This window comes from Schistocerca piceifrons, chromosome 1, assembly GCF_021461385.2.
Source record: "Schistocerca piceifrons isolate TAMUIC-IGC-003096 chromosome 1, iqSchPice1.1, whole genome shotgun sequence".
Classification (NCBI taxonomy): domain Eukaryota; kingdom Metazoa; phylum Arthropoda; class Insecta; order Orthoptera; family Acrididae; genus Schistocerca; species Schistocerca piceifrons.
This window is the reverse complement of record NC_060138.1, coordinates 686,616,239-686,636,407: the sequence shown is the minus strand read 5'-3', so window position 1 is coordinate 686,636,407 and position 20,169 is coordinate 686,616,239. Positions and strand designations below refer to the sequence as shown.

General features: G+C 38.8%; 1 protein-coding gene across 1 annotated transcript in view; it reads left to right on the top strand.

Annotated features, from left to right (window-relative positions):
- LOC124766441 (proton-coupled amino acid transporter-like protein pathetic) overlaps positions 1–20,169 on the top strand; it is a 169,738-nt gene that overhangs the window by 93,053 nt on the left and 56,516 nt on the right. The window contains exon 5 of the mRNA XM_047249144.1: positions 3,490–3,668. Coding sequence (XP_047105100.1) covers positions 3,490–3,668 — 179 coding nt within the window. The remainder of the gene's footprint in view (positions 1–3,489; positions 3,669–20,169) is intronic.

The window sequence follows — 20,169 nt, the reverse complement described above, 5'->3', positions numbered from 1 at the left end:
AGAAGCTTTAAACTGCGCATACCATCGCCGAATGGAGTTAGCAGTTGGTGGATCTTTGTTGAACTTCGTCCTGAAGTGTCATTGCACTGTTATGACTGACTGATGTGAGTGCATTTCTAGCACGACATATGCTTTCTCGGCTCCTGTCGCCATTTTGTCTCACTGCACTCTTGAGCGCTCTGGCAGCAGAAACCTGAAGTGCGGCTTCAGCCGAACAAAACTTTATGAGTTTTTCTACATATCTGTAGTGTGTTGTGTCCATATGTCAATGAATGGAGCTACAGTGAATTTATGAAATCGCTTCAATCATTTGTAATAGCCCTGTGTGTGTGTGTGTGTGTGTGTGTGTGTGTGTATATATATATATATATATATATATATATATATATATATATATATATATATATATATAAAATGTGACTTACCGAACGAAAGTGCTGACAGGTCGATAGACACACAAACAAACACAAACATACACACGAAATTCAAGCTTTCACAACAAACTGTTGCCTCATCAGGAAAGAGGGAAGCAGAGGGAAAGTCGAAAGGATGTGGGTTTTAAGGGAGAGGGTAAGGAGTCATTCCAATCCCGGGAGTGGAAAGACTTACCTTAGGGGGAAAAAAGGACAGGTACACACTCGCACACACACACACACATATCCATCCGCACATACACAGACACAAGATGAAAGGATGTGGGTTTTAAGGGAGAGGGTAAGGAGTCATCCCAATTTTTTATTGTGCCTATCTACCAGCGCTTTCCCACTTTGGCTTGTGTCTGTGTATGTGCGGATGGATATGTGTGTGTGTGTGCGAGTGTATACCTGTCCTTTTTTCCCCCTAAGGTAAGTCTTTCCGCTCCCGGGATTGGAATGACTCCTTACCCTCTCCCTTAAAACCCACATCCTTTCGTCTTTTCCTCTCCTTCCCTCTTTCCTGATGAGGCAACAGTTTGTTGTGAAAGCTTGAATTTTGTGTGTATGTTTGTGTTTGTTTGTGTGTCTATCAACCTGCCAGCAATTTCGTTCAGTAAGTCACATCATCTGTATTTTTAGATATATTTTTCCCACATGGAATGTTTCCTGACGAAGCACCTGTGGGTTGCGAAAGCTTGAAATTTGTGTGTGTGTTTTTATGTGTTTTTTTTATTGTGCCTATCTACCAGCGCTTTCCCGTTTGGTAATACAAAAGTTCACATAGATTTATTTCCATCCACAAAGGATGAAATTAAAAAGAGTACAGGGGTAAGCCAATTGATGAAATTGTTGTAATTATTCAAGAGATTTGGGAAAATGAAGTATTTCCATAGGGATGGACTTCTGCTGTAATTCATCCACTACACAAGAAAAGGGACAGAACACATCTGAAGAACTATCATAGCATTTCTCGCACTAACAACTAATGAGATCCTCTCTATAGAATAGGGCAGAATGACAAATTGATCCAGAACGGAGGAGAGTGTTTCAGGAAGGGACGATCATGTTCTGAGCAGATTACGAATTTCATTTCTATCCTGTCATATCTGAAACTTAAGAACTGGGAATTTGTGATGATCTTCATGAATTTTAGGAAGGTGTGTGATTCAACTGGCGCTATTTCAAATATTTAGTGAGTTTGCATTAGATAACAAGAGAAATGTTTATCAAGCAAACCTTATCCAATACCACCTACGAAGTGAAGTTCAGAGAAGAGATGTCTGATACCTTTGAAATTAGGACAGGAGTGAGACAACTGTATTTTAGAAAAGATTGTCTGAGAGTGACAGAAAGAAATCAACAATTCAGGGGTAGAGAATGGTACGATGCTAAACTACAAGAATATGAACATTACAATTAACTGTCTAGCCTTTGCAGATGATCTAGACTCTGTATATGCAGCATCAAAGCCATGTTACCAACTGCAGACATGGGCAGTGAAGGCTGGGCTTTAGTGGAGAAAGGCATTGTAAGATTTTTGTAAAAACTTTTTAAAATTTTAACACATTGCATAAAGAACACTTTCTCCATTCCTAATAATGTTTACAAATTGCAGTTAATTGCTGAAAATATCTTTCCAATTTTTATTGTGATTTTCATTTCGGTGTTACACAAGGAAGTAAAAGAGACTTTGGATTTAGGAGCACTTTTGTTAATAAACCTTTTCATATAAAGAATCTTGTTGACATCTTCTTAGCAATATTGGAGACAGTTGTATGGTTTGCAATAAAGATTTTATAAAAATGTTCAAAAATATAATAAATGCAGTTTTGAAGAACTGACAGACTAAGTCTAATACATCTGCATTTATTTTATTATTGTTATACTATACTATTTTATTATTTTTATATTGTACTATCCTGTTTTGTTTTTTTTCCCTCCATACTTTATTTTGATTAATTCATCATATAGTTTAGAGGAAAAAATATTTCTTGTGATTTAGGAATATATATGAAAAGGAGTCTGATTTCTAGCCCATAGGGCTGATTACTAAATTCCTTCCTATTATTCTTTTCGTGATTTCTTCCCATACCTCCTGAGCCATACATTATTTATGGATTTCTTTAATAATGTTCATCTTTGATTATTTTAAAAAAATGATTGGTATTTGTCATCATTAACATTTGACCACCATGGTAAAAAAAACAGTTTTCATTTCTTTTACACTGAAACCACTCAACAAAGTTTGATCTAAAATAAGTTGCCATTTAATGGAGCACTATATGCTTGAACTCTTCTTGAGAACTTTACTGATAAGGAAATAAACAAATGCTGAATGTCAACAAAATTAGATATTCTTCAGTCAGTACTATCACCATAAAGTAAACGTGACACTCTCCAACCCCACCCCTCCCCCACCCTCTACCCATCCACCGCGCTACTCACCACTTTCTTTTTACTAGTTCTGAAATAATATAATATACCTGTCAAGGTTTGGATGGCATTTAGAAACACTTGGGTGGTTTGCTTTCTTGAATTCACAGAGCTGGATATGCCACTAAGTGGCATCACACTCCGATGACATTATTTCCATAATTATGATGTGAAAATCACCAAAATTAATACTATTCAATTATTTTTCCTGTAAGACATGTATGATATGTCTGTTGAAGTAGAGAGTAGGGTCAAGTAATAAAGTGAGAATTCTGTAACTTTTTTGTACTATGGTTTGATATAAAAGATGGTAGTTTGGTACCAACTGCGATTTTTAGCATGCTGATTTTGGATTAATTACTTATCTAATCTTGTCTGAGTATGTAATACTACATATTTCTTTTTTACAATTACTTGACATGTTACTGGGTTTGTACTTTACACAGTTTCTGAACATTTTTGTCTGAAATAATGATAATAGAAATCACTGGCACATTGAGAAGGCCAAAAAATATGAACAGGTGATAAACATTTAGGAAGATTAAAAACTAATATAAAGCCATATAAACAAAAAAAGGGAAAACTCTGGAATGTGACTGTGCCAGATGACTAAGAGCCAATGTAACTTGTTTCTACACAGGTAATGCCACTTGAGAACGGTATGAAGACCCCTAGGGATTTTATTGGGTTTTGTGGTGTTCTCACTCAGGCGATGACTTTACTTTGTGTGATTTACACAACAATTGGATTTCTTGGATACCTCAAATATGGTGATTCTACTCAGGGCAGCATCACACTCAACTTGCCAGTACAGGAAGTGTAAGTAATAAATTAAATTCCTACACATGGCTACATTATATTAGATTAAATATCCCATTCATTTCAGAGACTTGTAATGAACAGATCAGTGTTGATTTAGGACTTCTTGGGACAACATATGTTTTATACAAGAATTAGCATGCTTAGATTTAATGAACACTAGTGGAGAAACCTGTCATTGCTCATGTATTTAATTATAGTTGTATGTCCATGCCCATACCAGACAGCATTTGGGCTTCCGCTTATTGTTCATGACATCATATCTCTTGAACTACGATACAATATTTAGGCACATTCAGCAGTTAATGTGGGTGCTGTATGACAAATTGTGTTGCAAATGGAGTTGTGGCAACTAAGTATAAATTTAGGTGTCATGCATGATGTGGCAGTTTTTCACACATCTCCCTGTTTAAAATGTCATATCTCCTGAACTGTGTGTCATACAGTGATTATTACAGGGGTACATGCAGTGCCATATGTGGATACTGTCTGCAAAATTTATTGTGAATACAGTTAGTAGCAAAGAAGTAATAAATTAAAAAACATGGTGCATGATGTAGCAATTTTTCACACATTTCATTCTATATGACATCATATCTCCTGATCTATGTGTTGTACAGTGATTGTATTTAGTGGTATATGTGAATACTGTCAGTGAAATATGTCACAAATACAGTTAGGAGTAAAGAAGTAATTATCATAATTTCATGCCTTATGCAGTATATTTACTGCATGAACAGCAGGAAAGTAGTAAGCGATAAACATTTTTCCTTTCATCATTTTCCAGCAGTTTCCAGCATAAAAAACTTTTCTAAAGGTCTGAAATCACATGTAAAGTTTCTTGTAAGTTGCTAAGTGCTCTCATTTTCAAATATTGGATAAATAAAGTCTGGTAATTTATGCATCACAGGCCATGCTTTTCATTTCATGTTCGTGTTTATATCTTAGTTATCACAAATGTGGATGCTATATAATTAATGAATGAATGGAAAATCCATGATGGAAAATAATATGAATTATGACAGATTGTTACTCAGCATGTAGGGGAGGTTTTGAGAAGTAAATAGGTACATTTGAAAGTGGCTTATCCAACAATCTATTTTTAAATGTGCCTGTTCACTTTTCAACACCACCTGTCTGTGGTGAGCAGCAACCTATCATAATTTATATTGTAAACATAGATATGCCATACATACATACTAAAGTATCTAGAATAATTCTTATGGTATCTTATGTAAAGAACATAAACTAAAAGAATCTATATAGTTCTATCAATTATATGATTGAATTAAGATGTATAGATTTCAATTAGCTTAACTAAAAAAAATCACAATAGTAGGAGTAGTAGACTACCAGTTAATCTCTAATTAAAAATGTTTGTTACTGTATAATGGCCACTTTCCTTGCTCAAACCAAATTCCATTAAGTCTTTATGTAAAACAACATTGTTAAAAGAGAGAGCATCACTCATGTGAAACTGAGCTTGCCCTTTCCTGACATGATATCATGTGAATTGTGGATATGGGGTAACAGACAGAGTCCATATTCTTCAATTTTTTAGAAGTGTTTGATATCGTGCCACATTGCAGACTGTTAATGAGGGTCGAGCATATAGAATAGGTTCCCAGATGTGTGAGTGGCTTGAAGAGTTCGTAAGTAACAGAACCCAGTATGTTCTCTTCAACAGTGAATGTTCATCAGAGACAAGGGTATCAGGAGGGCTGCAATTAAGTGTGGTGGGACCACTGTTATTTTTTAATTTTTGATACACATAAACTGTCGGGGGGTGGGGGGGACAGGGTAAGCAGCAGTATATGGATTTTTGCTGATGATGCTGTTGTGTACAGGAAGGAGTTATCACTGACTGACTGCAGGATGATACAAGATGACTTAGACATTTTTTCTAGTTGGTCTGATGAATGGCAGCTAGCTCTAAATGTAGAAAAATCAAAGTTAATGGAGATGAGTAGGAAAAACACACTCACAATGTTCAGATACAGCATTGTTTGACAGAGTCACATTTATTAAATACCTAGGCATAACACTGCAAAGTGATATGAAATGAAATGACCATGTAAAGACTGTAATAGGGAAGATGAATGGCCAACTCCAGGTAATTTGGAGAATTTTATGAAAGTGTTGTTCATCTGTAAAGAAGACTGCATACAGGACACTAATACAATCCATTCTGGAATACTGCTCAAATGTCTGGGTTCCACAACATGCTGAATTGAATGAAGGTATTGGAGCAATTCAGAGGCGGGCTGCTAGATTTGTTACCAGTAGTTTCGAACAACACGCAAGTATTATTGAGATGATTCAGGAACTCAGATGGGAATCTCTGGAGGGAAGGTAATGTTTATTTTGAGGAATTTCATTGAGAAAATTTAGAGAACTGTCATTTGAAGCTGCTTGCAGAATGATACGTACATTTTGTGCAAGGCCCACAAAGATAAGAAAGGAGAAATTAGAGCTCACTTGAAGCCTCATAGGCAGTCATTTTTCCCTTGATCTGCTTGTGAATGGAACAGAAAAGATAATGACTAGTACAGGGCACCCTCCACCATGGGCGGTACAGTGGCTTGTGGAGTGTGTATGTAGCTGTAGATACAGATGCAGATGAATTGGATGAAATTCTTCAGAATGACAATAGAGAACAATCTGAAATGGAACAAGCATACAGATTCTTTAGGTTGCAAGCTATGTAAAAACATATTTGCCATAAACATAATTAACAAACATCATAAAGATATGTAGTAGGGCTACCAACTATCTGTCACATTTTGTACTTAAACGACCTTGAAAAGTGCAAAGTGATGACTTCACATGTATATGTTGTCTATATTACAATGGACAGATGACACATTAGCAGAAACCTGATACATAGTTACATAAGCAAGAAACAAGCACAAACATGCACACACACACACACACACACCCACCCATCCACCCACCCACCCACCCACCCACCCACACACACACACACACACACACACACACACACACACACACACACACAGAGAGAGAGAGAGAGAGAGAGAGGTATGTATTTGTGAGTGACTCACAATTCAGAAAGAGTTTATTGTTAAGGCAGAATTTGAGGTGCCTCTTTTGTACGTTTTATTTGGGAAATACTGTAAGTTGCACTCTTTACATGTTTCGATAAAAAATGTAATATTTTCAAACATGGCACAAACATTCAGACTGTTTTGATACTTTTTCGTAATATTTTCAAATATGGCACAAACATTTATACTGTTTTGATACTTTTCAGCATGGTGGGTACATGCTGATTGGCTGTTTCTATTTAATAGCCATAAAAATTCTGTGATATGATTGATTGTTTCATTTTAATAAATGCTAAAATAATGTCTGTGATTGTGTGAGAGTGTGTCTGTGTATATACACTTTCCCAATCACATCACAGTATTTTACTGGCCATTAAAATGAAACAACCAGTCAGTATGTAGCTACCATAATCAAAGATATTCAAACAGTCTGAATTTTTATGCCATGTTTGAAAATATTAGATTATTTATCAAAATATGTAAAGGGTGCAACATAAAATATTTCTAACATAAAGAATATGAAAGCACCTAAAATTCTGCCTTAACAGTGAGTTGCTCTCTTCCTGTTTTATGTCACTCACAAATATTTATGTCAAATACTGTACTGCATCATTCTTAACATGAACAAAAATTATGATCTCATATAACTTACAGTATTTTCAATCACAAAAATAAGTGGACACCTAGTGTGATACATAAAACATGACTTTGGATTCTCAAATTAAATGTCATAATGCCATTTCCATGTGTAAATTGCTACAAAATACATGTGGCTAAAAGTAATATGCTATGCAGGCAATTGAAATTTCATTTTTAGGCGTAATTAGATTATGTGCCAAACCTGTTGACATAAATACTATGCTAATCAGGCAAGCTCCTAAACAAATAGGCAGTCTGAATTAGTCAGTTACTGGAAAAGTACAGTTATTGTGCAACTTATAATTGATGCATAAAATATGACTGCAAACTCTCAAATGCTGTTTCCACGTCTGAATTGTTATATAACAATACAAAACACATGTGGCTATAAAGTAGCCTGCTGAGCAGGTAGTCAACACTCCTTATAGGTAATGAATGCTGTGCTTTTGGGTACCTAGTTTTACATACCTGTAAAAGTCACCCAACTACCTACTACTGTCTCATTTCCAAGATCAACACCAAGAAGATATTCTAGTTCTTTAGAATATGGAACAATCATTGACAATTGCAACAGTATTCTGTCATATTGAAAATTCTCAACATGACTTCCTCCAAAGTGCTAAATATCTCTCAGCTATTACAGGAGAAGACAAGGCCAACTGATGAACACTTTGGTTTTTGTTTATTATTGGTAAACCTGGACAACCTTGTTACTGCTATTGGTAACATCAGTTACACCAAAAATGGCATGCCACTTAGCAAGAAAAATTTAAATGTGCTTATATCCATGAGCGAACTCTTTGTGGTAACATTATGGAGATTAAAATCTGTAATCAAGTGGACTGCCAAGAACAATTAGAGAAAGGCCAGTCTGTAATGTTAAAGGCAAAAATAAGCAGTGCATTTAATAATTATCTATTTTGTAAATTTTCCTAGTTTACCTTTGTGAGACAGCGCCAAGACAAAACTACCATTTTTCCTACACAGGAGTGGGAGTATGACAGCAACTCACATATTGGAAAAAATCAGCAGAGAGGCATTGCAAACCATTACAAGGAAATATAAAAAGCCCATATCTATACTGTATAAAACACAAATTGTTGATGTTAAAAATAGCTGTACTATTGGATGAACTGCCTAGGTTAATGCAGCACTCTGAGTAGATGACAGTTACCATATGGAACTGAACATAGTACAAGATTTGGCTAAGATATTTAACAAGCTGGCCATATGTGGCTAGTTAACATCGAATCATGGCTTCAGTGTGCAAAAAGAAAACCAAAGAAACAGCAATAAGAGTGTGAACTATGATAAGACAGTCAGAATAGACAGTTTAATGTGGATGAGCTCTATTATAGATTAAAGATATATAACAAATTTACATGTCAAATAACAAGCCTAGGAGTGAAAAATGATATTGGTAACTGTCTTACCACTTTTATAAAGTGTCCTGAATGTGTTACAAAAGACTTTTAAACTAATACACAGTATTTACAATGTGATCTGCTGTACTGTGTGCTAATTGCTTCTATATGATGACAACTAAAGACAAACTTACAGACAGTGTACTGTGTTTAACAATATTATACAATTTGTCTACTGTCGTCATAGGAATACATGAAAGTGGGCTGGTGTACAAGTAAACCTTCCAGACAATCACAGTAAGAAAGATCACAAACTATGATATGTCTGCCTATAGTTTTAACTATTTACCTGAAAACTATGTGAAAATAGGTGACACAGACTCCAACAAAGAGCACATAAGTATTATACAGAAGTATAATATTAAAGATGCAGAAACTTATTTTTTTCACTCTAACAAGGGGAGGCCACGATATTGTGATCACAGATTTACTTCAAACTTTGTACAACTTCACTAGGCCGTTAAAACAACATAACACACAAGTGGTAAGGTGTACTACTCTGGCAATTCCAAGAAAATAACAAGAGAAGTTTTACACATCTATTATATAACTGATGTATCTATGCGTAGGTGCTGGGTTTTCGAGTTCACGCTGGTCAAGTGGTTAATGTTTGAGCTACATAAGACAAATATGTATTAGGTGATGCTTCAACTCCCACTAAAACTTAATTTTTAATCCTTATTTTTTCATCATGGCATATTATGTAATATATGTGACATTTGAGAGGTAATATAATTTTAAAAACCACATGCATTTGCATGAAGTTTTAGTGAATTTCATGTTATTTGACTACTTACTATTTCAATTAAATTTAATCATTAGAACAAAAATATTTATAATCGTTGACAAGAAAATGAAGAAGTGCATAGAGTTTTCCTGAAAATGTATGCCTGTCATGATTTGTGAAATCCCTTATACATGTAATCCGGTAAGAAAACTGGGACTACTTCACACCTCAACACTTTCAGCAGCAGACACAGAAGAAGGGCCTATTTGGCAGTTAAGCTGTATAGTGGTGAGACGTAACTAACTAATGTACCAAGAAGTGTAGGTGCAAATTTTTTTAAAAACAAGGAATTTACATTTGTACTACGAAAATAAAAGTTAGAGTGGGAGTCGAAGGATCGCCTCATATACGTACTCCATTGAACACCACTAGTTGACTATCATGAACTCTAACATCCAGCACTTGCCCACAGATACATCACTTACATAATAGATGTGTAAGACTTCTTTTGTAATTTTCACAGAACTGCCAGAGTAGTGTGCCTTACTAATTGCACATTTTATTGTTTTGATGGCCTACTAAAGGTGTACAAAATTTGACGTAAATCAGTGATCACAATGTCATGGCCTCCCCTTGAAAGTCATTCCTCTCCACAATACTATAAAATATAGATATTGCCAGATAAGGATTGATACCCACAACTAATGATTCTGCTGGCACTACAAAAAGTAATAAACATATCACAGAGATGTAAACCATTCCTATTAGGGAAGTTTCTACTTTAAGTGCAGTTAATGTCTTTAGCATAAGAAAAAGAAAATTGGAAAAAAATGTTATCTGAATTATTCAGTGAAAGCAATTGCCATGAAGAAAGAATATAAAGTGCTACTAGAAAGAGAAGAGGCCATTGCAGCTGTGCAGACAATGCCTATAAATGATTTTAAATGCAATGTACAGAAGAATCTGGATATGGCTTACCCTCCAAGACACATGAACACTAATTGTGTAAAATTTGGTGTAAGTAACAGAATTTTAATTAATCTTCCAACATTTTATGGTCCTAAAAAGAGTATAGGAATCAGACGATCCATCCCATTTTAAGTGATCTATGTGAATGCTGTTATTTGAAATGCATTGCAGAATTTTTCTGATATTCTGACTGAGTCCATTCTGTTCCTTTACAGGGCACCAACCATTGCTCCAGATACATACTGTCAGCTACTGGCATTATAATACAGTTTTAAGATTCAGTAGCTGGCACCCACTGTCAAGTTATGGCACACACCTGTCAGCTTCTGGTTTTAGAAAACTATTTCAGTTCTGAAAGCTAATTTGTTTGTGCCAACTAGCAAGGCTTTACCTCCTTAGTTATGTAGTTTCTAAACTGTGGTAGCATGGTCAGCAGAAGATGACATTTTGTACTGCTAGATAGTGGAATGGAATACTACCTACTGCTTCCCAATATATTTATTAATTAATAAAATTTGTCATTAAAAACATATCTTTTTTTCAAATCAACAGCTCAGTTCACAGAATCAATACCAAAAATAAGAATAACTTTTACAAATATTTAAAGCCATTTATTTTGTTTCAGAAAGGTGCCCACTATTCAGCAATACATATCTTCAGTAACATGTTTGTTGTGGGTTGGCAGGAGAGCCAACACCGGGTACTAGAGAAAGCCAAAAGGCACGCATCTTAGCTCACGCATGCTGGCGTGAGGTCTGGAACCGGACAAGGAAATTAAACTTTAATCCATTAATGATGAGCATCGTTCTTGACGGTACATGATTACAGTATCAATAGTAACTGGTAATGGCGCCTTGCTAGGTCATAGCAAATGACGTAGCTGAAGGCTATGCTAACTATCGTCTCGGCAAATGAGAGCGTATTTTGTCAGTGAACCATCGCTAGCAAAGTCGGTTGTACAACTGGGGCGAGTGCTAGGAAGTCTCTCTAGACCTGCCATGTGGCGGCGCTCAGTCTACAATCACATAGTTGTGACACGCGGGTCTGACGTATACTAACGGACCGAGGCCGATTTAAAGGCTACGAAGACGACATATGGTCCGGAGCGGGCAAGAGTTCCATGGCGGAGGACAACTGGTCACGGGAAGCGATCGGTGGCGCGTGACCCAGGGAGGCGCCCGGCGGTTGCAGCGATGCGTCCACTGCGAGCATCGCCGACGGGAGAACAGGTAGCGGCGCGTTGCCATGGGACAAAATGGAAGGCAGCATCGGTAACACCTTGGGGCTGAGGCGAGCCAGTAGATGGGTTCCCAGGGTGCTGACCGGACGGCATCGTCGCTGAAAGCAGACGGGGAGCAGCAGATCCCGTGTGACGACAGAGGTGCAGCTGATTGAGATGCCGACGCACCTCACCAGAGGCCCCCAAAACCAGATACATCACGCGGCCGAGGCAGCGAAGAGTGCGCCCTTCGAGCCAACGCCATGAATCTCGATAGTTGCGGTAGTAGACAATGTCACCTGGGGCAAAAGCAGGTGCCTGCTGCTGCACAGGAACCTGATGCGGCGGATGTAGCAAAGACATCAAGGTGCGATGAGGGCGACCGTGAAGCAACTCAGACGGCGAGCAATCATCTTGAGGCTGAGAGTGATACAAGGACAAAAAGAGCAATAACGCGTCCTCCCAAGAATGCGACTCTTTGAACTTCAACATCTGTGACTTGAAAGTCCTGACCAATTGTTCAGTGGCACCATTCGACTGTGGCGAAAACGGCGCGGACGTCAGATGTTGAATACCATTGGCCTTGCAGAGTAACTGAAATTCTGCGGACATGAATTGTGGGCCATTGTCGAAAACAATAGTCTGTTGAAGACCTTCAATGCAAAAGATAGCGGATAAAGCTTGGATGGTGGCAGATGATGTCGTGGAAGACATCCGGACAACAAAAGGAAAATTACTGAATGAATCTACCACAACCAACCATCGAGCATTCCAGAATGGACCAGCAAAATCGATGTGTAAGCGTTGCCAAGGGGAAGTGGATTTTGGCCATACAAAGAATTTCCGCGATGGTGCTGATTGTTGTTCGGCACACACCATGCAAGAAGAGCATATATTTGTAATCGCAGCATCGATTTTGAACCGAGTACAGTGCCGATGAGCAAGTTGTTTCGTTCTCACTATACCCCAATGTCCTTGGTGGAGAAGCTGTAAGACAGAGGACTGTAATGAACATGGGGCCACGAGCCTGGACTGATCATTATCAGAATGCAACAGCAAAACACCACGTCGTACAAAAAGTCTCTCCTTGTGAGCAAAAAATCGGTGAACCCATGGATCCCCGATCCATGACTTTGACAAGGGCCATTGCATAGCAAAAAAATGCAGAATGGTAGCAAGGACAGGGTCGGCAGCTGTGGCTGTAGCTACACGACGAAAATCAATTGGAAATGATTCGACCACGTCATCGGTTTCCGAATCAATGAACATGCAAGCAAGTTCGGAGGAATCGAATGCTCTATCCTCAGCAACAGGCAAACGAGACAATGCATCGGCGTTTCCGTGCTTAGCAGTGGACCGATACAAGATATCGTAGTGGCACTGCGAGAGGAAAATAGACCAGCGAATGAATTTCTGCACTGTATGTGGAGGTACAGGCTTGGCCGGATGAAAAAGTGATGTCAAAGGTTTGTGGTCTGTGATGATGGTAAAGTGAAGACCATACAAGAAATCATGAAACTTTGTAACACCAAATACGAGAGCCAATGCTTCTTTCTCGATCTGTGAATAATTTCGTTGCGCAGACGAGAGCAATTTCTATGGCTGTGTGCGCCGCCTTATAGGCGGGTGGCCTTGAGCGGGACTTAGCCGTTTTCCGAGGCAGCCAGAGAGACGCGGCCCCTAGTATTACTAGGGCCGCGTCGGGCAAAAATCAAGTTTTATCAGCGGAAGTGACGTAGCGATAAGGCGTCGCTGAATGGAGCGCTCGGCGCGCTTCCTGTTTCTGCATCAGTCGACTGCAGGCAGCAGCACGCAGCACACAGCCATGCCGTACCGTCGTAGGAGATACACTAGGAGGAGCAGAATGCCAGGAACAACTTCATTTGTGGTACAAGAAAACGTAATTTTACAGCCAACAAATGTTATTGCGCAGACGAGAGCAATTTGGGCGCAAATGCAATAGGGTGATCGTGCGAACCATCTTTGTGCGCAAGCACAGCGCTGATCCTGAAATCCGATGCATCCACCATCAACAAAAGGGGCTTCCGGGGATCGAATGGCGTAAGGCAAGTATTGAAAAGCAACGCCGATTTCAACTGGCAAAAGGCGCGTTCACATTCCGTCGTCCAGACGAACGGAACACCTTTACGGTGTAAGCGATGAAGCGGAGCTGAAATGGAAGAGGCCTGTGTAACATATTTGTTATAGTAATGTATTTTTCCCAGCACACTCTGTAGCTGCTTCAAATTCTGCAGCGAAGGCAAGTCTTGTATGGCACGGATGTGCTCCGGACTGGGATGTATGCCTTGGGCATTGAGTACATGTCCCAGATAGGGTAAGTCACGAGCAAAAAACACACATTTGTCCTTCCGCAAGCGAAGACCATTTTGTCGCAAGACCTGAAATAATGTTCTGAGATTGGCTAAATGTTCTTCTTCCGTCTTTCCGGAGATCACAATATCGTCCAGATAGTTTGCTGCAGTAGGGACTGACCCACAAACAGTTTGTAGACATTGCTGAAACAATGCAGGGGCGGAGGCACACCCTATTGGCAGTCGTTTTTCGATACAAACCAAGATGGGTGTTAACCACCAAAACTCGCTGGGATTCTTCGTCCACCGGTATTTGCAAGTACGCATCTGCTAGGTCCAACTTCGAAAAATATTTACCCGGGCACAGTTTGTCAAAAAGATCGTCCGAGTTGGGTAAAGGAAAAGTTGCAGTCACTAGTTGTGGATTCACTGTTGCCTTGAAGTCCACACAAAGTCTCAATTTTCCAGAAGGTTTTGGCAAAATTACTAAGGGTGATGCCCAGAGAGAAGCCTGCACACGCTCAATTACACCTTGTGATTCCAAATCATGTAATGTTTTTGCGACCTCATCACACAATGCGTGGGGAACATTGCGCGCTCTGAAAAATTTCGGTTGCGTGTTAACTTTCAGTTCCAAATGTGCTTTATAGTTCTTAGCACAACCGAGGCCCGGTGCAAAAATGTCTGCAAATTCTTCACATAGTCGAGAAACACTGTCAGAAGGCACAGTCTGGTTCACTGATAGGACCTGATTTACTATAGACAAGTTAAACAACTGAAATAAATCGAAACCAAACAAGATCACTGCAGCAGAAGAACGAAGGACGGAAAATTACACAAGTTTTGTTTGTCCCTTGTATGTTGCAAGAAGGCTGCACTGTCCTAACACAGGGATCTTGTGAGCCGAATAGCTAGTTAACTTAATAGTTGCGGCACGCAACGGAGGTGTGCCCAGCAGTTTGTAAGTGTCTTGATTGATCAGTGAAACTGCAGCCCCGGTATCGAGCTGGAATGGTATCACTTTGCCGTTAATGTCCAATTCCACAAAAAGTTTATTGTCCTGCTGACGACAAGAGTGACTGTCTCGTGCAACGTGAACTGACACTGGTACAAAATCACTTGCGACTTGACGGGAGTGCTGGCGACATCGACGCACACTATTTGTGGGATGAACACAGTCACTGTTAGAGAGAGTGGCACTGGGCGGAGTGGCATGAACTATATGAATTTCCAGAATGAGATTTTCACTCTGCAGCGGAGGGTGCGCTGGTATGAAACTTCCTGGCAGATTAAAACTGTGTGCCCGACCGAGACCCGAACTCGGGACCTTTGCCTTTCGCAGGCAAGTGCTCTACCAACTGAGCTACCGAAGCACGACTCACGTCCGGTACTCACAGCTTTACTTCTGCCAGTACCTCGTCTCCTACCTTCCAAACTTTACAGAAGCTCTCCTGCGAAACATGCAGAACTAGCACTCCTGAAAGAAAGGATATTGCAGAGACATGGCTTAGCCACAGCCTGGGGGATGTTTCCAGAATGAGATTTTCACTCTGCAGCGGAGGGTGCGCTGATATGAAACTTCCTGGCAGATTAAAACTGTGTGCCCGACCGTGACCCGAACTCGGGACCTTTGCCTTTCGCGGGCAAGTGCTCTACCAACTGAGCTACCGAAGCACGACTCACGTCCGGTACTCACAGCTTTACTTCTGCCAGTACCTCGTCTCCTACCTTCCAAACTTTACAGAAGCTCTCCTGCGAAACATGCAGAACTAGCACTCCTGAAAGAAAGGATATTGCGGAGACATGGCTTAGCCACAGCCTGGGGGATGTTTCCAGAATGAGATTTTCACTCTGCAGCGGAGGGTGCGCTGATATGAAACTTCCTGGCAGATTAAAACTGTGTGCCCGACCGAGACCCGAACTCGGGACCTTTGCCTTTCGCGGGCAAGTGCTCTACCAACTGAGCTACCGAAGCACGACTCACATCCGGTACTCACAGCTTTACTTCTGCCAGTACCTCGTCTCCTACCTTCCAAACTTTACAGAAGCTCTCCTGCGAAACATGCAGAACTAGCACTCCTGAAAGAAAGGATATTGCGGAGACATGGCTTAGCCACAGCCTGGGGGATGTTTCCAGAATGAGATTTTCACTCTGCAGTGGAGGGTGCGCTCTGCACCCTCCGCAGCAGAGTGAAAATCTCATTCTGGAAACATCCCCCAGGCTGTGGCTAAGCCATGTCTCCGCAATATCCTTTCTTTCAGGAGTGCTAGTTCTGCATGTTTCGCAGGAGAGCTTCTGTAAAGTTTGGAAGGTAGGAGACGAGGTACTGGCAGAAGTAAAGCTGTGAGTACCGGACGTGAGTCGTGCTTCGGTAGCTCAGTTGGTAGAGCACTTGCCCGCGAAAGGCAAAGGTCCCGAGTTCGGGTCTCGGTCGGGCACACAGTTTTAATCTGCCAGGAAGTTTCATATCAGTGCACCCTCCGCTGCAGAGTGAAAATCTCATTCTGGAAACATCCCCCAGGCTGTGGCTAAGCCATGTCTCCGCAATATCCTTTCTTTCAGGAGTGCTAGTTCTGCATGTTTCGCAGGAGAGCTTCTGTAAAGTTTGGAAGGTAGGAGACGAGGTACTGGCAGAAGTAAAGCTGTGAGTACCGGACGTGAGTCGTGCTTCGGTAGCTCAGTTGGTAGAGCACTTGCCCGCGAAAGGCAAAGGTCCCGAGTTCGGGTCTCGGTCGGGCACACAGTTTTAATCTGCCAGGAAGTTTTATATGAATTTCCAAGGGCGAAGTGTCGCGAGCCTGAGTATCCTTGGTTCGATACCGATTCCGGCACACAGCAAAGGGCCTGGAATGGTTTTGAGCTTCCAATCTGAGCTTTTTCTGGCAAACACTTTGAATATGTCCTTTTTTATTACAGTAAAAGCAAATAGCTTGGCATGAGGGGCAATTCTCACGCGAATGTCTAGTAGCACACCGCGGGCATGATTGGAGCACTGCAGTTGCTTGACGGTGCGGTACACGTGGCTGAGAGTCTGGCGGCAGCAGCGCGGCTGGGCCCGAGGACTGTTTACTGTTCCGTGCAGCTCGCCCGGTGGGCCGGTTAACCTGACACATGGGTGGCGAAGTTTCAAATGATTCCTGAGGAAAGTCAAGTGTGTTCTGCCGATCCAATATGTCCATCACTTGTTGAAGGGAGGGATTGACTAGTTTCAAAATCTGTTCCCGTATACGAACATCAGAAACGTTCTGTGCAATTGCATCACATACCATAGTATCTGAATAAGGGAATCCACATTGACACTCAAATTTCGTGCAGTACACTATTCTTAAAGGATTATGTGTCTTCTTGAATACTGGTTGCCAACTATTTTCCTCCATATACTTGTGGACTTATGTACAGAGCTTCAACTTTTAGACTTAAGCATTTGAAATGCTGTTAAATGTAGTTATTCCAATGGTTTTAAGTTCTGAAAATGGCGTTTCTGTTGCTAGACAGACAGTGTGTAGTTCACCACATTTAGATGCAACACTGCTATACTTTTTAAACAGATTCAAGTGAGAATGGAGGCTTATAAACGGATTTGTCATGTACCCTCTAATATAATAAAATTCTTGGATTCATCATTTTCTTTGAGTACTTGAAGACATGGCTTCTTCCCATTAGTATTTACAGCAAATACGTAATTATGTTCTCTTCAAAGGTATTTTATTCCATATTTATCAGATTTCACAAATGAACACACTTCTTGACAACAACTGCTAACTTCCAAGTGTCTTGCACTGAAAAGGTAACATATATCCTAAGTGAAGGAGAACAGAGAGAGTAATAGTTTCACTTCAAAGATACATTTGCAGCATAATCAATATAATGGAGCAGAGAATTACAGTTTGATTAATATCTCGTGAAATAAAAATAAACAATGTTTTCTATTGATTTTATCTTTTTGAACAATTATGGAAAACAATAAGTGTGATTATTATACTAAATCTGCATATTGTTGACTTCACAAATGGACAAAACTGTGAAGTAAATTCATAATACAAAAATAATTATGTTTCTCAGAATATCGTTACTTTTATATCAGCTTAATTCTATGTCAATGTACATTTACTTAAAATCAGAGTAAGTATACAATTTTTAGTTGTAGTTGTGGTGCAAGTTATAGCTTATTGGGTTTTCAAGTACTTGATGAGAAAAGATATGTATTGAACAGTTTCGTTACAACTGCTCAACCATGACTGTGTAAGCATGAACATGTGAACAAAATTCTGACACCACAATAATAGGTAGAGAATAAAAGAGACACTTGCTTTTCTAAAAGTGAAATTCATCTAAAATATGTAGGCATTGTGGCCAAGAAGTATGGTTGTAAATGCAACTGCCTAAACAAACAGACATTTGAAAATCATGTAAGAAAATTTTTTGTAAGCTAATTATACAATACTACATACAAATACATTTTTTGTACAAGCTTTTCACAAAAATTATTTGCATTTGGTATACAATGTTTCATTGCACATTTACATCATTTACCAGTGTTTCTTACAGCAGTTAGGAACACGCAAATTATGATCTTTTGCACTTGAAGAAAAGGAATAGGTATCACTTTGCAAACATTGGTACAGACATAGTCACATTAAAACCTGTCTTCTCCTCACTTAATTAGTTCCATGTCTTTGGCAGTACATCATATTTTTGTCTGTAGTGTGTCAGTGCTTTTCACATCTGGGCTTGGTATAACATATTTTACATGAGTGTAATGTCATCTACAAGAAACATCACTAATTAGTTTGTGATGTTTTATTTTCTGGGAGAAATAAATTAATTATGAATTTTTGCTGAGAAAGTAATTCCTGCAAGAAAATTACAAGAAAGAAAAAAATAGCTCACTGTCAAAATTGTAATTAAGATCAATATCTATGTGAATCCTAATAATATGATTGTAAAGATGAAATAGTAATAATGGTACTATTATGTGTATATAGATGGATGCATATATAAAAAATATATTTTGAGTTGGAAAATAAGTGCTGTCATCTTTGTCATAAACAAAATCATCCTTTGACTAATACACTGTAAACATTGCATTTGAAAATTCCATCTAATTATTTTTCAAATATGCTCAGACTTGTTTTAATTTTTAGTGTTGTCAAATGGTCAGCAACATCCTGACATTACAAATATTTCTTCACAGTCAATACTTCTACTAATTCTATTATTCTGCTGTGTCAAGTTACCTATCATTACAATAATTATTCAGTATTATTTTTAATGTTTCTCTTTCAGCTATCATAAACACAGTATTCTTATAACAAGATCCAAAATATGCATAAAATCTAACATGACACTACAATACAGAATTAAGTTCCCTACACTTAACTTCAACATCAGAATCACATCACCAACAGCATCATTATGAAAAACATCATCATTATCACATCATTTTCAAATTCTACCTATGTAGTCTGAAAAGTAATCCTCTCTCATTGAACACAATGTTCTCCTCAAAAACTTGGCTTGTGTGGGATAAAAAGTTATTTAACATTATCTGTGGTTAATGTATTACACTCTTAATGCAAAATAAACTTTATTGATTGAGTTTTTCGTAGCAGTCCTTTTCAAGTGCTGAAAGCAAATAGTAAAAGAATAAGTCTAACATCAAATATTTTACCAAATGTGTCCACAAACATGCATAAACATAACTGAAGAGGAAAGAAACCGAAAAGGCATAAATGAAATTATTTTCCTAAAAGTGTTTTCAAGATAACATAACTGATTAGGATAACATAACCAATTACTTTATGTAAACCACTTAAATCATAGCATATTTTGTTTTCTAGTGGTAATCACCCTGCAACATAGCTCTAATCTTATACAATAAGCATAATAGAAACAGAAGCATTTGGTAATCAATGTACAATAGCAAACCTGTCATCATGTAGATTCAAATATTGAATGTTCAGTTTGAACCAACATTTCATTCATAAAGCATAGATTAAAAGGTCAAGAACATGTTCATTGTTAAATGCATAAATAAACTCTCCATAGTCTGTAACAGCTGAAACTTTTTAAACATCACTGTTGCTTCTCCAGACACATTCATTCATCTGGAGGCTTCTTATATTTTTAATCAATATGAACT